The 25,654-nt window shown below is 37.9% G+C and overlaps 3 protein-coding genes and 1 long non-coding RNA gene across 4 annotated transcripts; 1 reads left to right on the top strand and 3 right to left on the bottom strand.

Moving 5' to 3' along the window:
• On the bottom strand, positions 1-906 carry LOC110760733 (uncharacterized). Its single transcript, XM_021963044.2, has one exon. The coding sequence runs from the start codon at positions 704-706 to the stop codon at positions 203-205; it is 504 nt and encodes a 167-aa protein (XP_021818736.1). The 5' UTR covers positions 707-906; the 3' UTR covers positions 1-202.
• Positions 907-3,573: 2,667 nt separating this feature from the next.
• Positions 3,574-6,477, bottom strand: LOC148296176 (uncharacterized). The gene is made up of 3 exons (XR_015833597.1): positions 5,863-6,477; positions 4,704-4,765; positions 3,574-3,899 (listed from the first exon to the last, which is right to left on the bottom strand). It is a non-coding gene; the product is annotated as an uncharacterized LOC148296176 (long non-coding RNA).
• A 2,934-nt stretch (positions 6,478-9,411) lies between these two features.
• Positions 9,412-13,263, top strand: LOC110760724 (elongation factor 1-delta, putative (DUF936)). The gene is made up of 4 exons (XM_088247923.1): positions 9,412-10,279; positions 11,279-11,536; positions 11,633-11,724; positions 12,371-13,263. The coding sequence occupies exons 1-4, from the start codon at positions 9,569-9,571 to the stop codon at positions 13,095-13,097; spliced, it is 1,788 nt and encodes a 595-aa protein (XP_088104049.1). The 5' UTR covers positions 9,412-9,568; the 3' UTR covers positions 13,098-13,263.
• A 364-nt stretch (positions 13,264-13,627) lies between these two features.
• On the bottom strand, positions 13,628-16,532 carry LOC110760725 (UPSTREAM OF FLC protein (DUF966)). Its single transcript, XM_021963037.2, has 6 exons — positions 16,274-16,532; positions 16,035-16,104; positions 15,772-15,884; positions 14,905-15,622; positions 14,588-14,698; positions 13,628-13,825 (listed from the first exon to the last, which is right to left on the bottom strand). The coding sequence occupies exons 1-6, from the start codon at positions 16,518-16,520 to the stop codon at positions 13,633-13,635; spliced, it is 1,452 nt and encodes a 483-aa protein (XP_021818729.2). The 5' UTR covers positions 16,521-16,532; the 3' UTR covers positions 13,628-13,632.
• Positions 16,533-25,654: the final 9,122 nt, after the last annotated feature.

The following is a 25,654-nucleotide window of genomic DNA, read 5'->3' as shown; positions in this document are numbered from 1 at the left end:
TGAAAAGAATAACCTCTTAATTGCGCAACATTACATATATAGAACACATGTAGAAGAGAAGACAAAGCATTTCAGTAAAGATTTGAAAGAGGACTCAAATATGTAGGTCTTGACCACGGTCAAAACTAATGTTGCATTTGTAATCAGAAGATGACCAGCCTCCGGAAAATATTTCAGCTGACAGCAACTAAAGATTATTGCTTTACATAGTTAAGCGAAGAACAGCCTGCCTGGGTTCTCTTAGGGTTGGATCGCTCTCGGCTTTGACCAAATGTCTAAAAACTTTGGCGCAACGACTCACCAATTTTTTCAGCTTCACTCCTTGTAAACCCACTGCTTTTTGCTGCTTCTTGACCAGTTGAAGGTGCTTCTCTTCGTCAGTGAAGTGTTGGCCTAGTGAACTTCTTGCTCTGCTCCCTTGGTCACCCGACTTGATGATCAGCTTTGTTTTTTCATCCCCATCGATCAGCTGCTTAAAGCTTTTATGATTATCATTGTCTTGATCACCATCTTCAACTCTCGATTTTGAGGGAGAACTCTGATCTCCTCCATTGCCATCCAGAAAGCTCTCAAGAGCAGGGATGATTTCTCCACTAGTAGTTCGATTGGCATCTGGGACTGGGACACTATAATGAAATGACTTTCTAGTCCTCTTTGACATGCTAATATCATAACAGCGTTTGTTGATGTTGCATTCACTCCCCATCAATTAATCCCTGCTTTGTTTTAATTAAGGGGAGTGCACCGCAGTGTTCCGTTCTCTGCGGGGAATATATGACATGATATCATAAATTCTAAGAAACATGTGGTGGTTCTAACTTCTAGGAGATTGCTTAGCGATGGAGCAATTGATGAGTAGTTTACAGGCATCTCTTCTCAGAAGGTGAAATGTCTCCTGTCCTGTCTGCAGGTCTCTTCTCTTGTAACTGGTGGAATAAACCTTACATTCCCCCTTTAAAAGTAAACTCATGCTAAATATTTCAGCGGGGAATTGATTCTTGAGAAAATTTGATGCGAAGTCGCACCAAATGCATTCATTATTTATTTGTTTATATCCTTCATTTGAGCTAGAGGGCACCTTTCTAGATTTGATCAGTCAGTCTCTCTGCTTGTATTTTTCTTAGCCACCTTTTTCTTTTCTCAGGTTAGGTAGGTGACTTTCATGCTTTCAGGTCATCCGTTTGAGAAGAACGAGATGCCATTTAGATTTAGGACGCAAGCAGGATACAATCACCAAAACACAAGTAGAATACAATCACCAGAACACAAGTAGAGGATCTTACATTCAATTTTCAGTTGCAGCACAGATAACATGACAACTGATAAATACTGATATCTGGTGATATAGATGGCTGTATTTAATATTTTAATGGAAAATTCCCATTATATATGCAACAACGTTTCAATTTTCTTTAAGAAAAAAAGAAGGTAAACGGTTGTTTTATCCCCTTAATTCACAAGCACTGTAAATATATTCTTACTCAAATATTTCATCGGATATGTCAACTCCGCATTCATTAACTTTTGGCAACTTTAACTTTTAGATGAGATTGTTGCATCATAATCTAATAACATCTGTTTTGCCTTCCTCATTATCGTATTGAAGGAAGAAAATGTAGAAAATAGTATGAAGGAAGGATAAGAATAAAGAAGATAATTGTGTTGCTTTGGGTTATGGGGTAGCAATTACTCCAAACCACTACACTATGAGTTCATATCGTCTCCCTTTTTCTCTCTATGCCTTCGCTGTCCATTTCTTAAATTTTTGACACGTGTCATATAATTTATGAGTAATGCTATTTAGACACTCAAAATTGATCACATTTGCTGACAACTTTATGTGGCAGCTAATGTGATCATGTCATGTCAATTAATAAATATTGCCATGTAGATTTTATTTTTATTTATTTCCTCTTTTTAATAATTATTAAAAACAGAAATCAAAAGTGAAATTTTAAAACTTTTTAAAAAAAGGTCCCTAGAATTGTCTCCACTGCTCCCTTCTTCCTCCATCAAATCTACCCACCCCTTTCCTCCATTGTTGCTGAGATTTGGAGTTTTCTCAATAAAAAAGAAATTAAAAAACCCTGCGTCTCTATATTTCTTCTCCTGCACTCCATTCCTCCATCAAATCGACCCATTCCCATCCTCAATTATTGTTCCATTGTGAAAAGAATTAACTACACTAAAAATTGAATATGTACCTCAACCTTCAACCTCTTTGTGAGAGGTTTTGGAGATTAATTGACAAGAAAACCTCTCCATTCTTCAAGTTGTTTTTCCTAATGGAGGATGAGGATGGATAGATTTGGAGGAGGAAGGGAGGGCATGAGAGAGACAGAGTAGAGAATGACGTGAGGCTACAAACGTTAGGGTTCTTTTATTTCATTTTTATTGAAAAAAATTCAAAACTCAACAACAATTGAGGATGAGGATGGGTAGATTTGATGGAGGAAGAAGAAAGCATTGGAGACGAAGAGTCCAGGGACGCTTAGGGTTTTTTAATTTTTCATTTCACTCTTAATTTCTGTTTTTAATAATTATTAAAAAAAGAAAGAAAGAAAAATAAAATCTACAAGGCAATATTCATTAAATGACATGGCATGACCACGTCAGCTGCCATATAAGGTAGTTAGCAAATGTGATCAATCTTGTGCATCATAATTTAAAACCAATTAACTAAAACTTGACAGTGTTAACCTTTAAATAACAATGTCATCTCCAATTTTTTTTTTTTTTTTAAAACTAAATATTATAACATGTTTCTTCTTCCATCACTGTTATGTCCCTTCATCTATATATATAAATCAAAAGGCACTGAATGGTAAAACATTCAAAATATCAGAAAATGCAATTGGTTAATTCAAACATTAAGAATTGAAATTATTAATTAAATAAGGATAATATGGTTTCACACTTTTTCATATTAAAAAAATTAAAATTAAAATTAAAAGAAAAATCATACAATGGATTCTATTTTTATGGAACACAACTACCCATTATCTTTTTTAATTATAAAATAAATTTAAATTTTTAAAGAAAAAGCCCCTCGCAAGCGTGGAAGAGCGTACGGAGAGGCTAGTCCTCATTAGATATTATTGAATTCTTCTTCTTCACCCACTGTAGCTTCTTCTTCACACCTCACCAGCCAATGCTTCACCCATGGATTCTTTGATTTGTAAGAAACAGATTAATGCAATGGCTTTCTTTGTTTATATATATGTTTTTGTATTTTGAGGCTATTTGGAAATACCAAAGTAGTAATTTTATTATGTGGCTTGGTTAAATTAAATAAAGAACTGTTGCATTAGATTAGAGCACTTTCACCCATTGTGCCATGGAAAAGGGCAAGGGCAAGGGTAGACACTATTTACATGAATAGTGACTGCCCTACCCTTTTTAATTTTGCTTTCCCAACTATTGCCATGGCAAGTAAAGGCAAGCACTATTCATATGAGATACGAGGAGAGGAATTTGTATGAATTTTTGGTGTGGGAAATGAAGAACACATCTAGGTATTTATAGAAAAAAAATATGGTTTTTATTTATTTATTTATATTATTTATTCTTGGTATTTAAATTAGTTGTAGACGTCAACTGTCACGACCCGATTCGAAAATAAAGAATATTACCGAATCATGGCGTGAGTCATACCATAGTCATAAGAATAAAATCCTACAACCATGATATGATGAGAAATAGAGCCACAAAAATACAAATTCACTTAACATTACAAAATTAGAGTCGCAGTAGCTTGTAATTAACTACACACTAAGATCTTGAACAAACGGTTGACTACTTACAAAGATTAATTACACAAATCAACAACAAAATCCTAGCAGCTTGGTTGAAACCCGCTTCCTCAAACTTCGTCTTGAATTCTTTGAATCCTGCACAATCTATTAGGGTATGAGCATTCTAATGCCCAGTAGAGTACCCTCAAACCCCTCAAAGTCAGCTATCACTGTTAATCAAAGTGTCATGCATCAAACAACACAAGATATACCAATTATGCAATCATACCAGATAAATAAGTTTGCATATGCGGTGATGCTATGAACTCACTCCCTTCTAATCCCACTAATTCATATCCTAGGGCAGCAAGCCTGCATGTCCCATACCATACGTTTTACCACTGTGGCTCCGAATACCCTAAAATATGAACTAGCTCCCATCCGTCCCTTAACCCATTTTTCTTTTGTTTACGAATTTCTCAACTTTCACTTATCATTAGAGGCCCTGCTCCCATCACCCCAATATATTCAAGCTCTGCTTCCGTCACTTGAATATACTCCACATTTTATTAAGATATATCTAAAGCCTTCTCCCACCCCTTAGATATATCTCAAACAACACACACACACTCCAAACACCACTGTCTTTATGATGCATATGTAATGCAGCACAAACATCATTTATTGCTGCTGAATAATGCCACAGATAATAACAATAATATATCAGGCTTAATCACATGAATAATAATATTCACAAAACATCAAATAATATCCATGGAAAAACATCAATAATACTATTTACATAACATTAAATAATATTCACGGAAAAACATCAATAATAATGTTCACATAACATCAAATAATATTCATCGAGCAAAGCAACAATAATATTCATATTTATAATACTATATATAAGCACCAAGATTAAAAGTGATATAGCCCAATCATCGGGAAATCAGGAAACCCTACCTCAAGTCCAGCTAGCTTAACCTTGTGCAGTTTCGTCCTCGAAAGTACGCAGAGTAGAACACCTAGTTAAGATAATTTACTGATTAAAATTCATTGGAAATAAGGAAACAAAGTTGAGTGTCCTACTAGCGCACGTAGACCTAAAACCCCAAAATACACTTAACAAGTTGTTTGACCCGATTGTTACTCCCTTAACCTCACATCCAAGCAAGCATAGAACCAAGCGTTAAGGAAAAACTAATCTATTCCCCTCCTATAATAGTTCTACTCTTTGGGATGTTTAAAATCAGGTGGTTCGGCTCTAGACTCATAAAGAAAGTTTAAAAACATCAATTTAAAACTAAAATTTCAGTTTTGCTAAACATTTGGGTTGGAACATGTTAACTTTGAAAATTCACTAAATATTGAGTTTAAATCAAAATAATGTAAAACTTTCCAGATCACAACTAGACATAGAGACATTAAAGATGTCAAAATTTGATAAAAATTAGGGGTAAGGAAGCATGTCAAAATAGAAACCAAAACAGACTAGGCTGCATAATGTTTTTTTTTTTTTTTTTTTTTTTCAGGTTTGTACACTTTATTTTGGAAAATCACCAAAATTACAATTTACAACCAAACTAGATAAAACTTTCCAGATCTGAAGAAAATACGAGAAAGTAAAACATACTAAAATTTCATGAAAATCCAAGTTTAGGAAGTCTTCAAACACTTACTTCAAAACAAGGTATGCAGCAGAATCAAAACAATTCCAGCAGGATAGTCTCTACTTTGAAATTTCACAAAAAATCAATTTAAATTCAAATGGCACAAAACCAACTTTGAAATAACCCTTGAGATATTCATTTTGATGTACCAAAATCCCAAAATGAAATTGGAACAAAAATCACATCGAAATAATCTAGTACTTCACAAAAACACCCTTTGAAAGATATATATATATATACTTGAGGCATTCCAACCAAAAACTTGGGTTAAAAATTAGTACTCAAGGAGACAATAAAAAGAAGAGCTTCAAGCTTTCAAAGAATCATTTACTTGAGATGCTAGTGGCTAATTGGAGCAATTGAATGATAAGGAACAAGCCATTTGAGAGAGAGAAAGTACACATCTATAACAAGAGATTCAACATAATCAATTGAACAAGTTTTGTTCATACCAATTTTTAGAGAGTTATAATGGTTACTTTTGGATGATCTTTGGATATGTTATAAAGGGGATAATTTGGAGTAACTATCATGAAGAAACCATAGTGGTTTGAGCTTTTGATATGAGTGTTTTGGACTGAAAACGAGGAAAGGAACCAAGGTTGAAGATGATAAACAAGTTCCACTCTAAACGTTCCCAAGGTGGCTATAGAAGCCCAATCAATCTGAAATTTTGATATGTTATAATAGACAGCATTTCAAACAACTTTGAGGAAGGAACCAAAGTCATTTGAGTACAGGAAATCACAGAAACCAACTGAAACCGAGCATACTGCTGTGAAATCAGGAAATGGTAAACTTATTGTGATCATACCAACGTTTCAGAGCCTATACTAGTCGGATTGAGCTGAAATTTGAGTATGTTATAGGAATCATGGAAATGAACAACTTTTATGAAGGAAGTTTTCTCATTTGAGCTTCCGAAATATGAGTTCTCAGCAGCTTCAAGAAAGTGACGAATTTTGGATTTTGAAGAGGAACAAAAGAAAAATGAGAATGAAGATAAGTGAATGAGGAAGAAAGGATGATACAATGAATGATGAAGATAAGAGTGAATTTATGATTGAAAAGCCTTAATTAGAATAGGTGAGTCATCCATTTAGAAGTGTGGGTGATAATACAATGAATGGGAAGAAGAGGATGAGAAAGAATCTTAGGCTAGACTAGGTGACTCACTCACTATAGGTTTACAACTCATCCCAAAATCAGATTTTTGAAGACAAAGTAAGTGGGAAGGGGGGAAGAATGAAGGAGAGAAGAATTGCTTGGCCTACACGTTGCCTCCTTCTCTTTTTTTCTTTTCTTTGCCTACAAGGGTATTTTGGTAATCTATCACACATAGGGGTGTTTTGGTCATTTTTGTCCAACTTCAAATTAAACATACTTAATTTAATAATCTCAATCCAAAATCTCTTGATAAAATACCCATAATCATCCTCCACCATTATAACATTTTCACTAAAATATGAAAATCCACCTTAAATTTTTCGGGGTATTACATCAACGCCCCCATGCAGTAGCCTAGGTCATTCTTGCCTTTGGACTGGCCTGGATAAGTGAGTCCATTCCTGCCCAGTGTCACGACCCACATGTTGGAGGTTCAACCCACCAACTATTGGGCCAACCTAGAAGATCCATTTGTGAAAGTCAAGCCCAACAAGAGAAGCTCAAGGCCCTGCCCATCGGATGGATCATTCTAGATCCCTTAACTTAGTCCACATGTATAGATTCAATGTATATCTGTAGTAGATAGCAATGATTCCGAACCGTTAGATTGTTTTGATCCTAGCCCTCAATTTTGGGTAGCAGGTGAGCTAGGATTTCTATATAATGAGGGTGCCTTATTTGGTATCCTCACCCCTCAACTTGTAAAGCATTGAGTAGCAATATAAGCAAATATTCTTCTGAACTCTCTTGAGGTTTCTTATCGTTCTAGCTCTTGTTCTTGTGTTCTTGCTTGGTTCGATCTTATTTTACATGAAGGAAAGCTTACTTAGCTTGTTCGATATCGTAAAGCTCTGATACCAACTGTCACAAGATGACTGATTGAAGTCTTCCTTTTGTGAGGCCTTAGACTTGATCGCCTCTCGAACAAGCTAAGTTAGCCTTCCTTCTTGAAAAATAAAATCGAACCAGGAAAGAACACAAGAACAAGAGCTAGAATGATAAGAACACTCAAGAGAGTTTTGGAGAATATTTGCTTGTATTACTACTCAATGCTTTACAAGTTGAGCATGGGGGCAAATCAAAGAATGATCGATTTAGAGATGTAGTAGTAGCAATGGAGAAATGGCCTTCAAGGATGGAGACTATTGTTTGTGACTTCGATCAAAGACTCGATAAGGATGTCCTCACGAAAGCAACCTTTGAAGGCATGGTTGAAGAACTTCAAGGCCAATTTTAGGGAGCCCTAAACTCCATGCTGGACACTAATAAGTTGGATGTCCAAACCAAACTGGACCACTTCATGGCGGAACTCACTGCACTCGGCAATGAAGTGAAAGATGTGAAGGGAGATTGGGCTTTATGACGAGAAGCTATCTTGAACAAGGCTCATTGCCGAGTGCAGGAACCCAAGGTGTTATATACTTTCAAGTCCAAATCCTTTAATAGGAAGAGGGAGGCGAAGGAGCTAGACACTTTCCTATGGAATATCGAAAGGTATTTCATAAGAGGGAAGATGACGAGTCCAAAATCTCTACAACGACGTTGTTTCTCACCGACAATGCTCTCATGTGGTGGCGTCATCGATCCATGAAGATTGACCAAGGTACATTTAAACTTGAGACTTGGGATGAATTTAAGAAGCACATTATGTTGAATTTCTATCCAAAGAATGCCAAGTATGAGGCAGGAGAAGTTGAGATGGCTGAAGCAAACGGGGAGCGTGAAAGACTATGTCAACCTTGTTAGAGGCAATTGCTGCAGCTGAGTCTCTTGTCGAGTTTAAGAAGAACGATCAAAGCGACTCCAAGTTCAAAGGAAAGAAAGGCAACAATGAATTTGGTGGGGGAGACAACAAGCTAAAGGAGAGTGGCAAGTCAAGTGACAAGTCCGACAGTCACAAGTCATCCGGAAAGAAGAATGACAAAGGTGACAAGTATGCATAGAAGTGGAGTTCCTTTTACTCTTATCCATTCCGATGTTCGAGGTCTTGCTAAAGTTCCTACTCATGTTGGGGCTTTATAGTTTGTTACATTTATAGATGATTGCACCATTATGACTTGCATTTCCCTCCTTAAATCTTAATGGGAGGTGTGTTTAGTATTTCAACAGTTCAAAAACAGATTGGTGGAGACCCAATTTACTGCCAAAATGTTTGATTCTCCATTCTGACAATGGCGATGAATATGTCAACCGTAATCTACAACATTTTTCATGGCCCATGTCATTGAACAGCAACGGTCATGTCCTTATACACCTCAGCAAAATGGGGTGGTTGAGCACAATAATCGTTATTTGCTAGGGTTCTCCAACTCAAATATTGGCTTTGGTAATACTCAACTTCACTTTCTCTCTCACAGTTGATCATTTCGTTATAATCTGTCATATTTCTCGTCAAATCAAAGGGTAAAATGATCATTTGGGTGCTGACGAAGGTGGAATTGAAGAACTACAACAACCAATTTCGAATTCAAAAGAGCAAAAACCGGACACAAGTTCAAGAGCTATTACTCCTAGAAATCCGTTGGTCTAACAAGTAAAGCAGTAGAGTGCTTGCTCTCATCTCCCGTGACAACGAGTACGAGACACCTAAAACAATCTCAATTTTCAAATATATTAGTTATGCGGGATAAACCTAAAAAGCTGCGTGCGAGAGTACAAATCTCTAGCAAAGTAGACGTCCGTTTGACACGTGTCAGAAATGTTGCAGAAAACGAAGAAAAAGCAGCCTCCCCAATGGCTTCATTGAGATTCGACAGACAGAGAGCGACTTGTCCAATACTCTACTTTCTAGTCTAGTCTAGTATCAACCTATTATCAGACTATGAAGCATATCTATCAGCCTGTCACTGTCAGGTCTGTTTTGCACAACACCAGTCATAGTGACTCTGGACTTTGGACTCAGCAAGGTTGAACTTGAAGTAGAGCAGGAGGCCAGGTACGTACTAGTTCTATTCTACTGAAACACTGATCCATCAAAGTGGCAGAGGAGCAATGGCATCCCTAACGCCTGGCGTGCTATCGAAGCTCCTGGACAATGTGGGCAACAAGGACGTTAAGGTGACCGGAGAGCACCGGTCGGCGGTGCTGCAAGTCATCGAGATCGTGCCCTGGCCGGGAGACGAAGACAATGCCTGGAACTGGAAGAGTAGACCCAGAGGCTTCTTCTTGAAGCTGTCTGACTCACTGCATTCGGCCTACGTGTCCATCACAGACAACGACGACGACGACCTGGATTTAATATACAGCGACAAGATTCAGCTGGGGCAGTTGGTGTACGTGACTCAGCTGGATTCGGCCTCCCCTGTGCCGGTCCTTCGCGGGTTGAAGCCCATCCCCAAGAGCAAGAGGGCTCTCTCGCCCTCACCCCCTCTCTGCCTTGGCAATCCCAATCCCATTCATTTGCTCTCCACCGCGAGACCACCTGTTGCAGCGACTTGTACAAAAACAAAACCCTCTAATGCTAACACGAGAGAGGGCAATAACAAGGCCAAGCCAAAGCCCAAGTCCAAGTCCACACTCAGTCCACAGACCACTGATAATGAAAAGGCAAGCAGCAATAGGTTGGCGGTGGTGGACTCATCAAGGAGGCTGAGTTTGGATTCGGCCAGGAAGGCGTGGGATGCACGGACTACTACTTCTACGTCGCATTTCAAATCTCAGTCTAAGCAGCTTTCTTCCATTCCTGCACTACTCTCTCCCGCTGTTTGTTCTCTCTCTCTCTCTCTCTCTCTCTATATATATATATATATATATATATATATATATATATATTATATACTATATGAATGCTTCCCTTCATTGCTGACTCACAACTTTTTCTGCATTTTTCTAATTGTTTCATCTGCATGGTTTTTCTGTTTTCAACAAATCTCCACTTGAGTCATGCGCTAAAATTCTCTTACTCTGTCTCAGTACACTTTGTATTTATGAATGCCTTCTACGGCTTGCTTTTAAATTTCAATGTGTGCCCCCTTTTGTGGCTAAACCAAGTTTTTTTCTTCTTCTTTTAATTTCCTTTCTTTGCCTTGCCCTGCGCTAGTTATGTTCAACCTGTATCCGATGTAAAATTATATTAATTATATCACCTAAGCCCATCTTTACTCATTTTAGATTCAACCACCATCCCATCTCTTGAGAAATACTGTTTCTCCTCTGCACCCTGCTTTCGAACCACCGTTCTTGGAGTTTGATTACTGAATGGTGGCTGTCTCCACATTTGCACCAAAATATTCATGTTAATCGGTAAAAAGATGAAAATTTCAAAAGAAGGAAGGCACAAATATGAATCTTAAGACTTCGAGGTCGAATTCCTTTTGTATGTTAATGCATATGCCAGGGGTTCACATCCCTTCCAGGATAAATGGGATATGAACCCCTGGCATATGCTGTTAGAGCCTGAACTATATGCTAATTTCTACCTGAACTTGAAAGATCTATGCCATCTTTGGATTGGTGATTTGAAAGAACCCCTTCAATTTGAATTTGTAGTGTACTAAATTGTCTTATGCAACTTTACAAGTGTCAATTTTCTCTTTAATTGATGAAATGCATAACTGAATTTAATTATTTGAAGCATAACGAATTTTAAATGCTTATGAAATTTTATTTTTAGTCACTTTCTAGATCACTTCAATAAATAGTTTTCTTCTTGTTTTGCTCTTTTTCTCATTTCATGAAGCTGAGGACCAGATGTTGTTGCAGGTGGTTTCTGATAAGAAGCTTTTTACTAAGAACGATTCACATCTTAAGTATCCAAGTATGAGCGTTTCACCACTGAAAAATAAAAATGAGACCATTTCACCAAAACCAACGAATAAGTCTTCCAAGAAAGAATTGAAGTCCTTGCCTGAGGGAGCTCTTTCGAACCATCTTATTAGGGTGCCCCTAAGTTTCAAAACTTGGTCCGATCAAAAAATTTCTTGGAATGCTCTCCCATCTATCATTAGTGATCTTGGAAAGGTTTGCAATCAATTCCAAGTTCATATTGTTTTAGGCTTCTGTTATAATGTGATGCTTTTCATTATTTTCTGTGCTTATTGTTCTTAACCATTTCAGGGAGCTATTTGTCATAGGAACGTTGCATTTTCTGGTGCTGTACGTGCACTAGAAGAAGCATCAGCTGCTGAGGGTGTCATTCATTGCATGTGGTATGCATTTTATGTTCTACAGACCTATGCTTGCTGTGGTTAAATTTTTTTATGGTTGGTGCAAATATTAATGTTAGAAGTGCTAATCAACACAGTTCTTTTACTCTTATGTGGATTTAGTATGGGAGTAAATGGTATTGCAAATTGTTTTCTTCATATGATTTGAACATCAGAATAGAAATATAGATACGCAGGATGGGAACCGATCACGTTCATAGACCTTATTCTGGATTAGTGAAATGCATAATTAAGAAAAAAAACAGAAATTTGAAAATACTAAGTGCTGTGGTGACTGTTTGGGTCGGGGTAAACTTATGCTGTTGTAGAATGTAGGCAGTTTGGAGTAGGACAGTTGTGATGCTACAGTGGGTTGCACACAAGATTCCACTTGTGTATGCAGTTGCTGAGCCTTCCACTGCGGTGCAATTTCATCTTACAGCAAAAACTTGAGCTTAGTTTCAATTTTTTTTTTCACTCAGTATGTCCAAGTTAGCAACTGTTTAATGACAAAATGTATTGGCATGAAACAGGAAACTTCTAAATGTTTGATTGGGTTTTCTTAGCCTGCTCTAAATTAATTCGAGCAACAGTATGTATTCCCTTACTCTTGCATGTGAAGAAATGATGATTAAGTTTCCTTTTCCAGCATGTTTGCAGAACTCAGTGAGTCCTCTCACAAAGTTTCTGCAGGACCACTGGTTGATAAATTTTTGGAGCTCCATCAGAATATGGTGAGAGCAGCAGAGGTTGTAGACTCCTTGCTCAACACAGGCCACCCAGATGTGAAATCAAGCAGTTCTGGTGGCCTACAGGGTTGGGTGTCACATGCGTGTAAAAGTTCCACTGGTAAGAATGCCACTTCATGGGTGGAAGCTGCGTTAGGAGCAAATCTTTCCAAATTCAGTTTGTTCAGAGCACAAGGCAATGGTGAAATTCCAAATTGTGAGAAATATCATTACATTGTCATAGAGAATACTGCAGTGGAATTTAACTTGGAAAATTGCTCACCCCAAAATAAACAAAATCCTCCACGACGTATTCCAGCTGTGAAGAAAAGGAGCACTGGGATGGAAGATTGCCCCAAGGAAAGGAGATTAAAAGAGACAGCAAGTTTAATAGAAAAACTACTCTTAGTTTCTTGTCAATGGTTCTTAAAGTACTTGGAGGATTCCTTAAATGTGGGGTTCAGATTGAACAAAGAGGAAGGAAGCTCTGAGATTACATGTTTGCTGGGGCAGCTTAAAAAGGTGAATCTATGGTTGGATGACTTAGTCAAGGGTGGGATTCCAGTAGATAAGAGAATAACGGACTTGAGGAAGAAGTTATATCAGTTTGTACTGGAACATGTTGAATCCGTTTTCTCAAGTAACTAGATAGATATGTGCCTCTAGGATGAACAGAAATGTCACTTCCAAATACATTCTTTATTACCACTACTCATTCAAGTTCAGGTAGAAATTAGTATATAGTTCAGGGTGTAACAGCATATGGCAGGGGTTCACATCCCTCCCAGGATACAATGTGTTTCTCTGTTTTATATTGACAATCTCATTCTTAACTTCAACAAGTTCAGGGATGGTGAACAGAAAACAATATTAGAGGGTCTCTCTCTCTCTCTCTCTCTCTCTCTCCCTCTCTCGCAACACACTTCTGGACCAGTCTGCCTTGTGATGGTGCACAGAAAACAATATTATCCTGGATTGTTCCCTTAACTTGGAAGAATGTTAAACAAAGTTGGAATGGGAAAAATGTAAGTAATATTTTCCTTTTGCCTTTATCAGCCAGTGCAAATGTGCTACGGTATTTCAATTTACATAAGAGAAAAAAAAAGTAAAAGAAGAAAAGAAAAGAAAGAAAAGCCCCTTCCTTTCATCCTGGCTGAGGAACCGTATGTTTGAAAACAAGTGATCAGTCCGTACTGTGCATATTGAGCTGGTCAAGAAAATAGGCGGCAGACGATTGCTCAGAAGTTGAAGTCGCTGATCCCATTTGAGGTATCTTGTCCACAGAAGCTGCAGCAGTCTTGTTTAGAGCTTTCTTTCCTCTGCACGATTTCATGTGTGAGTGCAATTTCTCTGGCTTAAACTGTTTCCTGCACTGCCTGCATTAAGTCATTCAAATTTTAGCCAATTTGATCGGTTTTGCAGTTCTAGCTTTATGAATGCAATGCTAACGGTCATTGTTTTTTTTCTTTATCTTTTGCGAGTTTGATATGGTCACACATGCTGCTTATACTTTATAAATTTGTGCATTTGACTTGAGGATTGTCTCAGGGGAACCTGTATATAGTTATACAACAGGAAAAAAAAAAGAGAGAGAAAAAGGTGTACTTTATAATAAGCCAATTAGACTAGACCGAACTGAATCTTGCGAGACCTGAGAGATTCCGAGTGGGTTAGAAGCAAAACTCTAATTGACAAGTGTCACACTTTGCACTGAGCCGGTCCACCATTACTTAGGATCTCTCTCTCTCTCTCTCTCTCTCTCTCACACACACACACACACACAACACATTACACTTTAGTTGATCATGAAAATGTCAAGGGGTTTAGTACACAAACAATTGTCATTTCGTTTCCTATCTGGTGAGGTGAGGTTGTAAGACCTAGCCAGATTTAATATCTGGTACTAAATTCAGTTTGGTCGAGCAACCCATCCAGCCCGTCCAATTTACAACCACGGGCGACATGCCTATAATTGGATGGTCATTAGTCAAAGAACGCAATACCCTTTGGTTATGATATCAACCTACCTACGGAAATAGCAATAGGCACATCTCTCTCTCTTCCTCTCTCTCTCTCTTAAATAAAAGTATCAAAAAGTGAGTCAAGAAGAAGAGGGAAAAGTTACCATAGTCACTTACGAGCAATGCGGCCCACCGACAGGCCTGTAAGCTGCGGAAGCCACTTTTTGGCTACTAAACTCGGGCTCCTTTTGCCGCTTGTTTGAACCCTTTTCTCCATCGAAGCTATTCCTGCAGCATCAAATCCAAACACAAGCAAGCCTTAGCCAATACATGCATACATGCATATGTATTAATAATCTTCAGTCATCATTATCAAATATATTGTAATGTAGAAAGAACCCTATATATACTTACCCTTTGTGTTGTGCACGTATTGATTAATTTTGAAATGATTCTTCTTTTATCAAGAATTTAATTGACATACACGTACGCACCTAGTAGCAGTACTAGTATGCTTTTGGGCTTGCTGCGGCTGCTCCTGCGAATTCCAACAAGTCCCAAAAACTCCAGCAGACCCACCCCTGCTCTTGTGATCTGCTTTACAAATACGATCAGCCTTGATAATGTCTTGGCTGCTCCATCTGGTAGACTTGTCGGAAGTTGTTGTTTTATTGGCCCGATTCAACATGACTAATATGGCGTCATTTGTGTCCACAGCACCACAAGTGATCAAATTGCGGAACATGCCTTTTGAATTGCTCTTACAACCATGTGCGGCTGGTGATTGATGAGACGATGAATGCGAACAAGAGGAGGAAGAAGAAAATGAAGATGGAGCCATTTCTTTGTCCTTGTACTTGTTGTTCTTCTTCTTCTTCAATAAAAACTTGGAATAGAAAGAAGAGTTTTCTGACTTGTTGCTCTGTTGATAGTTGGAGTTGGGGTTGAGTGTGTCAGCTGAGTATTTCTCATCTCCTTGGGGTTTCATTGCATCAAATTCATTGGTCAAATTAGACCTCTCTGAGCCCACATGAGGTGATTCGTCGCTGATTTCAGAGGATACTTTTGTTTGGATATCTATATCATTCTTGGACTGTTTGTGTAAATGAAAGGCCTCTTGTTTAGAAAGAGTAGGTGGCTGAACCTCATCCTTAACGGGCTGCTCTTTGAACAAGCAACTTCCCGTTTCGGCATATGATTTCGGAGGACTATCTGTTACAGTCAGTGGTCATCATAAGTTGACCAAAAATGATTCCGAATATGAATATATACGAAATTAGTGGAAATTAACAATTTAACCTTATATACAGGGTCGATATAAATGGTTTTGATAATTAATGGAAATCAATCAAATTGATTACCAAAAGCGGAATTGATGATCTCGGATCCCTTGAGGACATATTCATTGTCAGAGATTGGTGTGATGAGGTCGTCGTCAAGCAAGTCTTGCCAAACATAACCCGTCTTGTACCTCCTGCCATTCCATATTCACTTATTTTAATGGCTTACCATGAAAATGAAAATTAAATCATTGTAACTAACTAGCTCATGGCGGTCTCATCAAAATGGCATGTATTTCTCTTTTTCAAGGTTGGAAAATGTCCCAAGTTCGATGAAGCAATACCTCTTGTAAGACCAAGCGAAGGCCTCTGGCATGTCCTTTCCTCGCAAATCCGAAAGCCACCTCTTAACGTCTTTTTAATCATAATTAGAGACAAACAACAACAATACTAACCATCATCATGAATTGATTGAGTAATTCATTAATCATCAGGCATACATCATCTCAAATATTACAAAGTACAGTATCAAATACTTGAACAAAGGAAGAGGCATATATATACGACAGATGTTGATCGCTACCTCGCAGATAGACGCCGTTGCGGGTAAGATGGAGGACTCGAATGAGATGGGGATGATCTACGCGACCCATTCGATGACTGAGGAAGTAGATAATTTGAAGTCGCCTCACTTCACCTCCTAATCCAAATGCACCTTTCACTTCCATTGAAGATATCACTCTTCTTTCTTTTCTTCTACTACTATTTGTGCTGCCAAAAGCAACAACATTAATTATTAATATGCCAACAAACATACATACATAGTACATAAATATACATACAGACATCAACAAGGGAAGAAATAGAACAAGACACTTCTCTTCTTTTAAAAATAAAAAATAAAAAAAAATAAAGCTATTACTAGCTATAGTTGTCTCAGGAAACCCCAAGAGAGATCTTTGTCTCTCGGCCGGCCTGCGCTACTAAAAGAAGAAAAAGACAAGTTTGCTTTCATGTACTTGTTTGATCCCTATATTAATATTAATATTCAAATTTCAATTTTAATATGCAGGCCTAGCATGCATGTTGCTACACAACTATATATATAAAAACAATTTATCTGGAAAATTAAAGCTACACTTTCTCGCTGAAACGAAAAGGATTCATCGGTAGTCGAGAGATTACCAGTTTGTTTTTTTTGGTCAAAAAGATTACCCAGTTTTTGCTTCTCCCTATTTGGTGCTGTTTTCTTTCCTCTTTCTGTCTCTGGTACGTACGTTTGGAGAGAGAGAGAGACACAAAATTGGTATTGAGCTTAGTATTACTATACCTGTTTGCAGGATATCTGGAAGATAACCAGAAGATTTGGTCGCACGCAGCTAGCTAGCTACACGTGCCCGATCGAGCTTTAACAGATTTCCACCCAGCTTTTGACCAGAATAATTCATCAAAACAATTCTTCTTTCCCTTTATGAGGTTGATGATTATTACCTATGATAATCCAATCAGTGTGATTTATTCCTTTTTAAGGTAACTACTATTTTGAAATTTTCCCTTCTTTGGTAAAATATAAAGTATTGATATATACCCTACTTTGTCACGTTTAATGATGATGTCAAAGACTCCTAAATGGTGAAGATTCTGTTATGTGTCTTAAGAAAGATTTCTGACATGATAAGACTTGAATGACATTGACATCTACAAACCATTTGGTTAGGGTCCGGGTGGTGAGCTATGTTTCTAGGGCATATTTTTGCTCACCACTTTAACCCAAGGTGTATATCACCACATTTCTCAACACTTGACACGTGTTCCTTGACATAATCATAGTTAACTCTTTACTTTGTATTTATACAACCTTGGTTATGTTAATAGACACGTGTCAAATGTTGAGAAGGGTGGTGAGGGTACACCTTGAGTTAAAGTTGTGAGCAAAAATGCTCCCATGTTTCTAAACCATGATGTATACGGATATACAAGTAAGGGTCTTTTAATATAGACCCATTCCATGTCAAAAATGTTGAAAAAATCCTAAAGAAACAAGAAACCAAACCTCCCCCCTTCTAGCATCCGCGTTGTCACACCTCCACCAATCTAGCCAACTCTTATGTGCTCCTAAGACTCCCTTTGCCATATTTGCTATGGATGTCTCGCTCAAAAGTAATTAGGGAAATATATACAAAATCTCATAATTCTACTCAAATTAAATAATTACAATAAAATACAAATTCTCCTAATAGGAAAGTTGACTTTGACTCACGCCAATACTCTCCCCATCAAGTTGGTGCATAGATATTGGTAATGCCCAACTTGTCAAATGAGTCTTCAAATCGGCGTTTTGACACGGTATAGGTCAACATATCTGTAAGTTGCTTTGAATAAGGCACAAAAGGTATAGAAATTAACTTATGCTCCAGCTTCTCCTTAATGAAATGTTGATCAACTTCTACACGCTTAGTTCGATCATATTGCGCTGGATTGTTAGCAATTCAAATGCAAACTGACTATCACCGTGGAGCTTTGTAGCAGCATCTGGTCTAAACCCAATTGCAGCAAGTAACCACCTCAACCATAGTATTTCACAAATCCCTTCGGCAATCCCTCTGTACTCAGACTCTGTAGAGGACCGAGATACAACATTTTGCTTCATGCTACGACACGTAACTAGGTTACCATCAACAAAGGTGAAGTAACATGATGTAGAAAGTCTATGTGTAATATTCCTTGCAGAATCTGTGTTAGTGTAACCTTCTAGATCCAAGTGACCATTTTTCTTAAATAATAAACCCTACCCAGGAGCAGATTTTAAGTAACTTAGAATACGCATCACAGCAGCCATATAATCCTCACTGGGTGAATGCATAAATTGGCTAGCAACGCTTACTGCATAGGCAATATCATGGTGTGTCAGTGATAAATAGATCAATCTCCCAACCAACCTTTGGTATCTTTCTTCGTTAGTTGGGACCTAATCCACATAAACCTCAAGTTTATGATTCTCAATAATAGGTGTATCAGCTGGTTTACATTCAAGAATCCCAGTATCTGCTAGCAGGTCAATGACATACTTCCTTTGTGAAAGAAATATGCCATGTTTAGATCGAGTGACTTCCACTCCTAGAAAATATTGGTTTGTGAATGTACTTGTTTCATTTGTGACGAAGGTTCGCGATCGAAGCTAGGTAATGCGCATAAATGGTTTTATTTTTAACTTGTTCTTTTTTTGTTCTGTAACCAAAAATAATAATATTATATGTTGGCACTAAAAACTGAATAGATGGAGATGAGTGCAACTTACAAGAGATGGATGATCGAGAGATCGATTGAATGTTGAATGCCGATTCTTCCTGTCCTTGGATGCTGATCCTGAATAGAAAGAAGTCGAGACTCGTAAGGTCTATGGAACCGGTGTGGAACCAACCTAAGACCCTTCGATGCCGAAGTAAGTTTGTTGTTTTAAGAGCTCTTGCTGTTGACCATATAGAAGTATAAAAGTCAAGCTGAAAAGTCTTACCCCTGTATTGTAGTGGAGGGGCCTATTTATAGAGGGCATTTAGTATGCTCTTAGTGCTCATTTTCGATGTGGGACTCGTGGGAGGGCCTCCTGAGGTCGACACGAGTCTTTAGATATTTTGGGCGGGTACTTCGAGGTTGATTCTCTACAATCGGTAAGGGATGCCGATTGTAGACGAGTTGGGCTCGTAATGGCTGTTCGCAGCTTTGAGACAATGCCATCGGTGGCCGATGCCGATTGTCCGAGGCCTTGGGTACTTGGGCGAGTTTATAAGATCCACGTGTCGTTGTACGAGTGGAGGGTCAGATATGGTACAAACATTATACTATTTGAACTCTCATATAGGCCTTTAGATAGCAAGTTATTTCTTTTTTTTCCTTTTTCTTTTAAGTCTTGGGATTTCTTTTTCTTTCTTAAAATGATTATTTAGAGAAGTGATTCTCCATAAAAGTGCTTGTTGGCCTATCCAGAATCACTCTCAAACAAGCCCTTAGTCGCCTAGCAAACTTCTTTTCTTCATTTGTTGTATATATGAATAATCTAACAAAAGGAGAGAGGGGACTTGTGAAATATTTGTACAAAATTGTTACAGCAAATCCCATTGTAAAGGTGATCCCCAATATGTGTTGTGTGTTGTGTTTGTTTACTTCAATTTTATACTCGTTAGGGCAAGTTCAATAGTTGGTTCTAAATGCTCTAAAAACGGTGGATATTGCCTCATTTAGAGCTCTAGTGGAATATTTCTCACAATGAAGGTTCTATATTTTTCATGCTATAATTTACGTGTTAAATTTTTTTATTGTGAAATTTTTTTTTTTTTTGGTTAATGTATATTTATGTTATATTAGTTTTTTTTTATTATAAACATTTCAAGTAAAAAAAATTAAAATTTGGATGAGATTATGAAAACAACAATTTATTTCATAAAAGTAGCCGTTGCTTTTTATAAAAACTTGCCGTTGCTTAACATAAAAGTAGCCATTGCTTTGCTACTTATTAAACCAATAATCGAACGATTGAAAAAAAGGAAAAAAAAAAAAAAAATAGCATTGATATTGTTTGTGACTGTTGCAGCTTTTTATTGCATTCAAATTGAACCGTTGATAAGCAATGGTAGCAACAAGATGCGGTGGGATGCGGAGAGTAAGAATTACCAGTGCACTTGGCAAGTGGCTTACAGGAAATTAATATAATTAAATTAAGTGACAAACAATTACACATCCAAATATCACATTATTAATAATGCATGAATGCTCTTCATCTAGTCCTGTTAATTCATATAACTGGACAAGCAGACATGCACGTCCCATACCATGCTTATACCACTTGGTCCCAAATGCCCATTTATATGAACTAACACCCATCTCAATCATCCCATAATTCCCATTTTGTTAGTCATCTTGTCTAACTCCCTGTCGCCAGTCCCGAATCACCCAATAAAAACCATGTGCACTGTGGGATCCCTGAGACCTGGTACCTGCCAAGAGTTAGACTCAACTACACAAAAGACTATTTCCATTACTCTCTTTTCCACCATTATTTCTCAATCCAACAACTCCAACCAATTTCGAGGACATGATATAATTATGCCTTTCACATATCTCATGTATCTCACAACAATGTAAATATTCAAAATATCACCAATGTAACAACATTGTTCAACCAGTCAAGAACACATAAACATTCCAAGAAAAACATTCAATTGTAACAAGAATATTAATCAAATAATCATATCACAAATAATATATTGTTCACAAAATTTAATTAAATCAATCTTTGCAAAAGGCCCCCAAGAAACCCCTACCTCGTTTCCAAAGCTAGCTCCAAGTTAAGAAAACACACAAGCTACGACCCCTAACTCCTCTTGAGAATTTGATCACCACTTGCTTTCTCTTATTTTCTTTCTTCTTCTTCTTCTTCTTCTTCTTCTTCTCTCTCTCTCTCTCTCTCTCTCTCTGTGTGTTTATTTTTCTCTTCTCTTTGCATGCACTACTATGCAACGTCTTGTGTTTTCAAAATCAAAGGCAATGACCCCTATTTATAGTAAACACTAAGGCAGCATGCCAAAAGATAACTTCAATGCTTTTAGGATCACCTCCTGAAGTAACTTTTCCTTCACTCCAAATCAATAGAAGGATAAGAAGATATATAGTGAAGACACGCAGTGATGACTTCAACTATCTAATTCAATGACACATAATTAGTTTGCAAGTGAATAAGCAAGTAAACCATAATTGTTTGACACATGTTGACTACGTGGGGTTTTAAAAAGAACTCTCATGCATGAATTTTTAATAGCTATGCATGAGATGTTACTAACATTAACTAATCTTAATATTAAAAGCCAAATTTGAGAAAATCATCAAAATCCTTTAAAAAGAATGAATTTGCACTAGGTGAAGCAATAAAACATAGACTTCCACAAAATGACTATAATAATTTTTTTTTAAGTACAATAATTATAATTATAATTTAATACCTACCAAAGTAATAAAATATTAACATTTTTAAGAATAAGGATTCTCACACTTTTCCTCGAGTGGGGCCCAATTGAGTTTCAATGGCTTCAACCATGTCCCTATATTTATGTATGTGGTTGCATCCCTCCGACTAGGCTGAGGGATTTACAGCCTAAAAAGTCGACCATTAGGGATGGATTTTTGCTTAGGTTACTGCATCTTGGAGCCCCATGGTGGTTCAGCCTGCTTTAAAGCCTCCATGGAACTTGCTCTTAGCCATACTTTTCCACATACTTGCTTGTAATGGATAAGAAAGAGCCTTATACTAGTAGAATAGTGTACATTTTAATTGGCTAATTCAACAGTTTGTGTTGGCGAGATCCTAATTATATTAGGATTTTATGTATTTCTATTTTGTGGAAATCTTGTGTTATTAGGAGTTTATTTGTTTCTTTGTATAACCTACTATGGTTTACACATTTGTATTATAAATACCTTCTTTTGGAGAATGAAAATATATCCGAAAATATTCTACCCCATATTGTTGGACTTGGCATCAGAGTCGACTTTTTGGTGACGTGGGTGTTGTGTCCACCTGTTTTATAGCTTCATTTTTTTTTCTACCTGTGTCGTGTGTGCCTTCCTGGGTTTGTGTATTGTGTTGTACTATTCGTGACGTTCCTGTCTTCGTGCATCTGCCGTATTTGTGCCTCTACTGTGTTCCACTGTGTACTCTGTATTGTTCGTGCCTCTACTATGTTTGTGCCTGTCTTTGTGCATCTGTAGTATTTGTGCCTCTACTGTGTTCTGCTATGTACTTTACCATGATCTGTTGAGTTTCTGCTACAATCATGGGTGATAACTCCGTTGTTGGTGTTGTTGATGCTGCTTCTACAAATTTGTATGCTTTTGACTCTATTCCAGGTATTGGCTCCAATACTTGGATAATTGGCACTGGTGCTTCTGATCATATAACTTATTATGCTAAATTTTTTGATGAGTTGTCTAGTAACACCCGTGACCTATACATAACTAGTGCTAATGGCTTGCCCTTTCCAATTATTGGCAATGGCACAACCTCTCTCACTCCTACTCTGTCTTTGTCTCGTGCGTTACTAGTTCCCACTATCCATTGTAACTTGTTATATGTTGGTTAATTATTTAATACACTTAATGTTTCTGCTACTTTCTATCCTACACCTTACTCTTTTCAGGATCTCAAGACTCACTAGACGATTGGGCATGGTAAACGGATAGGGGGTTATATTATTTGACATTGCCTGCTACATCAGTTCGTGATTGTGTCGTTAATATTGTTCAAAGTTGCAGTGTCAAAGATAAACAACAAATTTGGTTATGGCATTATTGCTTGGGACACCTATAGTAGAGCTACAAAGCCTTTTGATTTAATGCATTCTAATGTGTGGGGTTCAACTCGCGTTACTTAGAACATATTATGTTGATTTGTTACATTTATTGATGATTGTACTCAACTCACTTGGGTTTTCTTGCTAAAAAATAAATATGATGTTGCTTCCATCCTTCTATAGTTTTGTACTATGGTGTCTATTCAGTTTCAGGCTTGGTTCAAAGTATTCCGGACTGATAACGGAAGAGAATATGTGAATTATATTTTAGCGTATTTCTTCCGTGCTCAAGGTATTATTCACCAAATGACAACCCCTTTTACCGCTCAACAAAATGGTGTATCTGAAAGGAAGAACCGACAATTGCTTGAAGTTGCTTGCTCACTCATATTGGATATGTTTGTTCCCCATCATCTTTGGGGGCATGTTGTTCTGTCTGCTGCCTATTTGATTAATCGTACTCCTAGCGAGGTTCTTGATTTTAAGACTTCTCATGATTTGTTTGGTGACAATATTTCCCCTATCTCCGTCTCCAAGTTTCCCTCTAAAATTTTGGGGTGTGTTGCCTATGTTCGTATCCACTCTCGTCAACGAAGTAAACTTGATCATTGTGCTCTGCGCTGTGTATTTATTAGTTACCCTTCTACTCATAAGGGTTATAAGTGCTATCATCCACCTACCCAGAAGGTTCATGTTACTATAGAAGTGCCTTTCCATGAAGAAGTGCCCTATTCTGTCTCTCCCTCATCTCCAATTCAGGGGGAGAAGGGGAGTGAATTGAAGAGTCTTGGATTAGAGAGTCTTGGACTTGAATTATAGAATGATATATTTGAAGATGTTACTATCGGGAAGAAAACGACCGGTCGCATTGGAGAAAACGACCGGTTGCCACAGCCTAGAGCTGAAGATGGTTCTCTCTGTGAAGAAACGACCAGTCGACATTTGGAACTCGACCGGTCGACTGAGTCTGGCAATGACGAAATCGCTCTCTGTGAAGAAACGACCGGTCGACAGCTAGGATGCAACTAGTCGACAGCTAGGATGTGACCAGTCGATTGTGCCTGAAAATTGTGATAGTTGTTGGGGCCTTTTTCCTTCGGAAGGCTCATATGGGCTTGTTGATACTTGGACCGCCATAGAATGGTGAATCAAGCATTCGTTGCTCCTTTTTCTGAGTTAGTAAGAACTAGGTCCAAAGCATCCTGAGGGAGAAGCAAGTCCTAGAGGAGTATTTTGTTCTTATTCTAGCGGCTGCGTAGTTTGAGCTGATGTTTCCGGGAGCTAGACGAAGAGTTGGTGATGGTGTATTGATGTTGCACAGGCTTGGCATGAGAGTTTGCTTTGGTGAATCAAGATACTACTAGACTTGGCATGAGAGGCTTATGGCGTGGGAGCTAAGAGAAAATGAGCATAAAGAAAGGATTAAAGCGTGAGATTTTGGGTGTTTTCGGCAGTTTGACAAAGAGCTTGCGATGTCTGCATTTTCTTACCAAAAAGGTAATGACTGTGGTTCCAACTTAGCTTGAGAGGATAGGTGTTTCAGATTTGGGATGGAGCTTTTTGAGAGAGAGAAAGAGAGAGAGAGATAAAGGATGGGTGGGTTGAGTAGATTTCCAGCAGCTTAACGATTGCTTGGTCATGCTCTGGATGGTTGAAGATGACTTCCTGATGTTGATATGAGATTATATGAGCTTGGCATGAGAGCTTAGAGTGTGGGTGTGGGAGCTAAAGACCCACAAGTTTAGCAAATGAGAATGCTTGTGCTTGGCTTGGTGTTTGATATGCTTGAGTTTGGGTGTTGAGAATTTATTGTTTGAAGTTATGGCTATGGTGGTTTGATTATTTGGCTGTGATGGTTGTTGGGATACTTACAACAATCAAATGAATGGGGTTTCAAAGAGCACGGCTGAGGAAAGAAAAGCTTAAGACTTTGAAGGCTTTGTTGTTTGTGACTATGATTCTATAGAGATTTATGAGTTCTTGAGGTGGGAGGATGGAAGGAAAAGCTTGAGGATTGAAGGCTATGGTGTTTATAACTTGGAAAGGTATGAGGAGAAAGGAAAAACTTGGAGTTATGCTTGGTGAGGCTTGATAGGGAAAATAGAGGATTTCAAGTCTAAGAAAGTAGAAGAAATGGTTGTGATAGCTGATGAATGGCTGGGATGGCTGCTAGAATGCTTGCAGCAATTAAAGGGAGGAAGCAAGGTGGTCTGATGGTTGCTGGGGTACTTGAACAACCAAGAGATGGAGGTTGATGGCTCATGAATGACTTTGATGGCTGCTGGAATGCTTGCAGCAGCTGAAGAAAGGATAAGTTCTCATGGTTGCTAAGAGGCTTGCAGCAACCAAGAGGAGTTGGTTTTGCCTATGAAATGCCTCCCAATTTATAGAAGGTGAAAGCTCTCTTTGGTTTCCAATAGGTAAAAGGAAGTCTTGGAGCTAGTTTATTTCCAACGGGTAAAGGGGAGCATTGAGACATTCTTATTTCCAACATGTAAAGGTAGACATTAGAAAATGACTATTTCCTATGGGTAAAAGAAAGTGTCAGAATTGGCTTGTTTCCAGTGGGTAATAGAGAGTGCTTGAAGAATATCTCATTTGCTTACCCACATTGGAGAACTCCA

This window comes from Prunus avium, chromosome 2 (assembly GCF_965620075.1).
Source record: "Prunus avium chromosome 2, drPruAviu1.hap1.1, whole genome shotgun sequence".
Classification (NCBI taxonomy): Eukaryota; Viridiplantae; Streptophyta; class Magnoliopsida; order Rosales; family Rosaceae; genus Prunus; species Prunus avium.
Note: the sequence above shows the minus strand (reverse complement) of the source record. Positions and strands in the feature narration are given on the sequence as shown.